Genomic DNA, 7632 nt, shown 5'->3' on the forward strand with positions numbered 1-7632 from the left:
TGGCTAGGTCATGTAGTCCGAATGGACGAAAACACTCCAGCTCTGAAAGTATTCGACGCAGTACCCGCCGGGGGAAGCAGAGGAAGAGGAAGACCTCCATTCCGTTGGAAGGACCAAGTGAAGAAGGTCCTGGCTTCACTTGGAATATCTAATTGGCGCTACATAGCCAAAAGGAGAAACGACTGGCGCGCTGTTGTTAACTCGGCTATAATCGCGTAAGCGGTGACTACGGCAATTAAGAAGAAGAAGATTTCAAACCAGTAAGACCAAATTTGTGAAGCATTTTATTAAAACAGGTTGCAGGACCAATCCGGCAGAGTCCTCGTAGCGTTCCACTGGTAAAGCAAGAATGACATACGAGTAAAAAAAACTATAACTAAAGAATGCTGAATTTTCTGCAACCTTTTTACCTTGTATACATACATACTACTGTGATCAAATTGAAAAGCGAATTTTGTCCATTTCATCTCCTTCAAAGTAATCCCGATTCGAAAAACACGCGAAGTATAAATTAAATACTCGCCTACTTCGCATATAAACATTTTTAAATTCAATATTATACTTGAATTTTAGACTCATTAAATCGTAAAGTAATATTATTAAACTTATATAACCGCGTAAGCGGTGTCTACGTCAGTAAAGAAGAAGAGTGTAGTCCAGAATACCTCTTTACTGTTTCAGATTACTGCGTGCTTTGCTGCTACTGTGAAGATTTACAAATTTTAAGTACGACAAGTAGATCCGCGCGGTTGGTTGTGTTTAATACAATAGTACATAAAACAAAGTTATCAATATTAGTTTATTATAATATTGAATTATATATTTAATTATATAAGAAATAAACAGTGCTCATAAGCAATATTTTCATTTCAATGCGACAGCTTCAACGACCAGAGAATTTTAAGAATAAAAAGGCCATAAATGTTAACCGACGTCATAGCAAAACTACGAAAAAACGCGTAAAAATGAAAAATGCATTCAAGAGCGCTTCATAGTTTAGCTGTAATTTGTTAATTAACATTTGAGCTTTTTTATTTAGAAAATTCCCTAACGACGTATTCTTCGGCGTCAGCAGCATTTTTAAACAAAGTCAGAATAATTTTGAATGATTTTCATTATTTGTTTGATGTTGTCGAGTGCCACAAACATATGTATGGATATTCGTCAACCAATCCAGCTTCATATGTACTCGTACCTACATACATACATATGTATACTTATATTTGAATATCCAAAATTTTCATTTCAATTTGTTTCGTTAAGACATAAATTTTAGGGAGCAAATAAATCAGTTAACAGTAAACGAATTTCAGTTTTGATCACACTTTCTTTGACAAGTCGTCACATTTATCTGTTTTCTCGCTGCTAATATCACTTGACTCACACGTACATATTTCTTCCTTTGTTGCCTCTTCCAAAATATCATCTTCACCACGTTCCATTACGGTTTCCAGCGGCATTTCTTCTTTGTAACCAGCATATGCAGTTGCACGCTGTTTGATGATCTCCTGAATGATGGCGGTGAGTATCTCACGGGAGTCCACGATGTGACCAACTTCCTCTGCTACTTCAACGGTTAGCCAAGGTGCAATGGTTTTCATTAGGTGTTCCTTCTTTGCTGCGTCCGTTGCTGGTTCAAGGTTGTCCAAAACCTCAGGTAGTAAACCAGCAATATGACCTTGTAATAATTTAGCAGCAGTTACACTCTTCTGCATTTCTTCATCTAATTCTTTGGCTATCGTATCCTGTTGCAAACGGCGCTCTTTTTCGGCTTGTAAACGTAATTCCTCAGCTTCAAGACGACGCAGTTCAGCCAATTCTGCTTCTCGTTGAGCAATGAATCTGCAATAATATGATAATTAATTACATGCATAAGCGAAAATGTTATGATAATAGCTTTACTCGGCTTGTTTACGCCGAAGTTCAGCAATCTCCTGTTCATGCGCAACCTCCAGCATGCTTTGTTCGATACAAGCGTCGACGAGTATATCGATAATTGGTTGAGCCTCAGCATCAAAGTGGAAAAGCTCTCCGTCGGCAATTTCGGTAGCAGCATCTACACCCACTTTGGACGGGATATAAGGTGGTTCAGGTGGTTTTTCAAGGAATAAATCGGTCTGTGTGTCTACGGAGAATTCCGGTGGCCGTTGTACAAGTTCTTCCAAATATTTTTCGGTTTGAATAACTTCATGTCGACGACCGTTAACAGGCGGTGGAGTTCCAAGTATATTACGTTGACTTCGACATACCTTTTGCTTCCTTATGGCATGGCGTCGACGAATTTCAGCAGCTTTATCAAAAGGATCTGAGTTTTCCTTTAAAACAAACGTTCAAAAAAACATGATTAATTTTTATCAGCTTGTTTTAGGATTTTTTTTTTTTTAAATCATCACACAAAATAATAATAATTAGGTTAAGTTATCATTTTTATAATTAAGTAGATAATACACTTATGTCTAAATTATTATTTTAATTATTATACGACACCACTTTTGTATACATAAATTTGTCTATAAATAAATAGATGTACAAAATTAGAAATTTATAATTAGTGGTGAAAACATTTGTTCAACCAATATCAAGTTCAAGTAGCTGTTTGTGAGAATATAAATTACGAATTACGACAACATGTACACAGTTTTCTTGACACATTTTTGGAAAATTTGTCCGTTTATTAAAGAAAATTTGAACGAAATATTACCAAAAGAGTATCTATGTCCGATCCTTATACATATGTATGTGTAAATTATATATTTATAGTGAGATTTTGCATTTCTAGATAACTCTTGATAGTACGACTTTTAACACTACTATTTCAAAAAAGGAGTTAGCATGAAGTGGTGAAAAATAGGCGTATTTCAATGTGGACTAAATTAGACCCAAACGACGCCTAATATCCATATTGCATAATTTTTAGGTTTTCTTCTCTTATTAAAAGATTAATAAATTATCAATATGAGGTTACAACAATAAAACTTAGTTCAACTCACACTAAAAGTTTGTGGCAACTGTCATTCAATCGATTATCGAAAATAACGGTAAATTTGCGAAACTATTTTTGAGGTACTTTAATGAATTTAAGTGTGCAGAATTTTCTAATTATGTAAGCTGCTTAAAAACCATGGGATAAAATGGTTAAATACTTCTGCTACCCTCCTTTAACCTAACAAAATAATTTTCGAACTTAAGGTTGGTTCTGTGCTGTCAACTGAACATTATAAAAATGCATTGTTTTTAATATTTCAGAAATTTTAATGAGTATTGAAAATATTGTCTTATAGCGATTTCTTTGACGAAAATGTTGCCTCATTATATAGCAAAATTGTACAAATGGTCCATTACAAAATGCAAAAATGTTCCCTATTATAAATCGTAAATTCAATAGTTTTCGTTCATAATTAGAACATACAATACAATAAATTTGCTAAACTGTAATTTATGAAAATAGTGAAAAAGCGCTTATCAATTAACACTACTACTGTGATCAAATTGAAAGTAAATTTTGTCCATTTCATATGCTTCAAAGCAATCGCCTATGCCAACGAATTTTCCAGTCATCATAGTACTTGGAAAAATCTTCCGTCGTGATGGCCATCTTGCCTTCTTCGAATCAGCTTTTATATCCTCAATTAAGTCAAAACGGTGTCTTTGAAGTGGTCATGTGAATTTGCTGAATAGTTAGAAGTTACACGAAGTTGATTGGTATTAGTTGAAAATGTGGCGAAATGATCACGAATAATCAATGTAGTATGAGATATAGTAAAAATCAAAGAATTCACTTTTAGAGCCTCACAAAATGATACGTATCCCAAATACTAATGAATATTTACAGAATACTTATAGAAAAAAAATTTACCGATTCGAAAAACACCAGAAGTATAATATAGATTAAAAATTCGGCTTTCAATTTGAACAAAGTATTATTCGTTTTACTTCTGAGTCTGAGCAAGCGTTCACAACGTCTTCTATGAATCCTTTCACACCGGGTAGAGAATCTCTTTCTCTGATGATGATTAGAATGAATCAGCCCACTCATATGCAATTTACAATAATTTTTTCGACCCTATGTTGTTGTACGGACGATATCTTCTAGTCAGGGTTCTCATTTACTACTCCGTGCAACAAAATTTCTAGAATTATTGCTATGCTATGGTTACCGCTCTCACTATGTCGGCCATAGCATAGCCTTAGCATAACAATGTAAAAGTATGTGATCTACTCTGTTCCGAGTTTTGGTAGGAAAACAACTATAGATTTGGCGAGAGCAAAAAATTAAATGTTGCACTATGCTCTGGCCTAGCGGTAGCAGAGCGAAGCTAATAAAAATTTTCATGTGCTACAGCTCTCGCATGTTTTTGTTGTTGTTTTTTTTGCTATTTTCTGTCATCTACAAGTATGAATATACATACTACATAGTATATATGTAAAATAAAGTCGTATTAGTTACACCATTTATAACTCAAGAACTGCTGAACCGTTTCGGCATACAATTGGACATATGATACTTTTTATCTCTTTATTTTAATATTCAATACAACTCATAAATATAATACAAAAATTATGTATATTTCAAATCATAAGCATTTGATCAAAATTGATGATCATTTGAAAATCTTAGTAATTAAAAAATAGAAAGAAATAAGTAAAAATTTCCATATCCGTACATGCTTAGTATATGGGTTATACTGATTTTGCTTCTGAACCAGGCAGTTTTTTTAGGACGAACAAATTGATTGAGTTGCGCCAATTACTAGGAACGTGCCTGTGCCTAAGCGAATTTAAAAGATGCCGGTTAAGAAAACTTAAAAAAGGGTCACTTCGGCTGCATCGAACCTAATATACCCCTCACAGGTACATTTCTTTTGTTAACTATGTGTTCAGTTTGTATATGCTATAGTAATCCGATCTGAACAATTTCTTCCAATATTACATTATTTCTATTACGTCAAATGCAAAAGTTTTCCATACCATCACTAGATTCCGACCGTTCACTTTGTATGGTTGCTATATGCTATATTTAACCGATCTGAACAATTTTTTCGGATATATCATTGTTGTATTAGAAAATAATGAATTCCAAATTTCGTGAAGATACATTGTCAAATGTGAAAGTTTTCAATACAAGAACTAGGTTCCGATCGTGCAGTTTGTATGGCAGCTATATGTTACAGTGGTTCGATATCGGCCGTTCCGACAAATGAGTAGTTTCTTGAAGAGAAAATGACGCTTGCAAAATTTCAAAACGATATCTTAAAAACTGAAGGACGTTTGTATATATGCAAACAGACAGACGAACAGACGGACATAGCTAATTCCACTCAGCTCAACATACTGATAACTTATATTTATACTTTATAGGGTTTACGACGTTTCCTTCTGGGTGTTACAAACTGCGTGACTTACTTACTTAATATACCCTGTTCAAGATATAATAATCTCGAAAATTCATAGTAATTGAGTATTGTAATACGTTTGTAGTAGATGATGTTTTTGGTAATATAAAAATTGTAAATATTTTACATAATATAAAAAACATTTTATAATTTTTTCAATTATTATCTATTTCACTTTATAAATAAATTTCTTAAAATATTTGATTTTAGATTTATAAAGTCACTTAATGCAACAAATGCCAAAATGATTTGCATAACATTTTTTGTTTGAATTATTCAATTAATTCAAATATTACCACAGAAAATAGCAAAAAAGGAAAAAAAACAACAAAAACAATTGCTATACCAGAGCATAGTGCAACATTTAATTTTTTGCTCTCGCTACAGCCATAGTTTTTTACCTAACAAAACTCGAACTCCCGACAAACTGAGAGCGGTAGCGATAGCTAAATGAAATACTACGGGAGCAGTGTAGTTTTTCAAACGGTGCTTCTAGTAAATATGTTTTTAGGTTCGATCCACTGAGACAAAATCCTGCGTGGATATATTTTTCCCAGCATATTTTAGAAAAATTTCAGAAATTGTAGCTTAATGGTCGACGTAAATGAAATCGCTTCAGAGCAATATAGCCAGTACACTGTTTTGCCCTTCTTTGTAATATAATGTTCAATATGTAAGATTAAGCGAGAATAAAATAATCAAAAATACTATTACAAATATACAGCGTCTACCGATAGGGATGATGTGATTTCGACACTCGTTCGTCACTCCTCTTTTCACTTTTGCACAATGCTGGAAAATTGTTCAAGCTTATTATGCAAATTCAGCTACTACGTTTTCTCATTGTAAAATCTTCTCAGATGAGTTTAATTGCTGGCTTAATGGTTTCGCCAACAAACAAATTTGTTGTTTAAAACCTCGTGTGGTTCAGGTGGTTATTGGTTATCTCCAATAACGAATATTAAAACACTATATTGACCGACTTCTTTTCCCGTAATTTGATGACTTCAACGCGGACGATTTCTATCTCCATTAAGACACATTGCGAACAAAGTTTGGCGACTTTTTAGGTTCGAGAAATGATCCGTTAAATAGCAGCCAATATCATTTAATTTAACGCCTCTAGATTATTTTCTTTGGGGGTATGGCAAATCAAAGGTTTACGTTAATCAACCAGCAACGTTCAAGGAGCTCCTATACTATTGTCTTCAGCGAACTATAGCCTATATTCCAGTCCAAATGCTACACCGGGTCATCGATAATTAGCATAAACGGAAGGAGATATGCAAATTATGTGAGTTGTCCATCCACTTCTATTAATGACTAGAACAGCCAAATAAAGGGAGTTTGAAATGCTTGTGCTGTCATCGTAAGATAGCAGAGGATCTCAAACTCTCTAATTGATCGACTTAACACATTTTGATTCATGTTTTGGGTATGGACCGTGTCAATGATGGACTCGTAAAAAACTACGTGAGCCTTTGTTCAAATATATTGAACAGGCTTATCTTCGCCAATGCTGAGGCAGTACAAAACAAATACATAAACAAACGCATACATACATTTATATCAGGCACGTAAGTTAACACGAAACATATTCATAATTATAGCTGAGGCTAATATTTTAATAACAAATATAGCTGAGCCAATATTTCGCAATCAGAAATAAAGTTATAGCTGACAGTAATATTTTCGTCAACAACGGGAAGCGAACATCCGCCACGAGCCACAAAGGTGCAATTCCACAGAACTGCAAGTTACGGGACAGGTAGATTAAGGTTATTTTTTAGCTTACGTATAAAATGTGAAATCAATTGCAATTAACAGTTTAATAAAGAAGGTCATACGGATCCAATTAAATAAAATAACTTTTTTTTCGGAGCTCTAATAAAAAGCCCAGTAACTGGCGCCCGAGCAATGTGTTAAACAAGCAACTCACAAAAGTACCATAAGCAGTACGGAAGGCAAGCAGCGGAACTGACTTTCTGGCATCGAGGGAGTGAAAGAGTGCGCCCAAGTACCGAGAGCAAAAAGGATAACTGCACGGTCACCGGTCATGGAAGCGAAGCTGATATCTATGTAAGGAATAAGTTAAGTTATTTAAATTTAATAATTAAGAATATATGAAAAAAAAAGAAAAGAACATTTTTGAAAATAAATAATTTAGAAATATATAAAGACATTTTTTGGAAAGGAAAAAATGAAACTTATAAGAGAAAATTAATAATTTAAAAATATT

At 33.8% G+C, this 7632-nt stretch overlaps 1 protein-coding gene across 1 annotated transcript in view; it reads right to left on the minus strand.

The window, feature by feature from the left end:
• Nucleotides 1–983: 983 nt before the first annotated feature.
• LOC108967060 overlaps nucleotides 984–7632 on the minus strand; it is a 24892-nt gene continuing 18243 nt past the window's right edge. The window contains exons 4-5 of the mRNA XM_018930283.1: nucleotides 1903–2315; nucleotides 984–1842 (exon numbers count right to left, since the gene is read on the minus strand). Of these exons, the coding sequence (XP_018785828.1) occupies nucleotides 1320–1842; nucleotides 1903–2315 (936 nt within the window). The 3' untranslated portion in view covers nucleotides 984–1319. The remainder of the gene's footprint in view (nucleotides 1843–1902; nucleotides 2316–7632) is intronic.

This window comes from Bactrocera latifrons, unplaced genomic scaffold, assembly GCF_001853355.1.
Source record: "Bactrocera latifrons isolate USDA-ARS-PBARC rearing strain unplaced genomic scaffold, ASM185335v1 scaffold_174, whole genome shotgun sequence".
NCBI lineage: Eukaryota > Metazoa > Arthropoda > Insecta > Diptera > Tephritidae > Bactrocera > Bactrocera latifrons.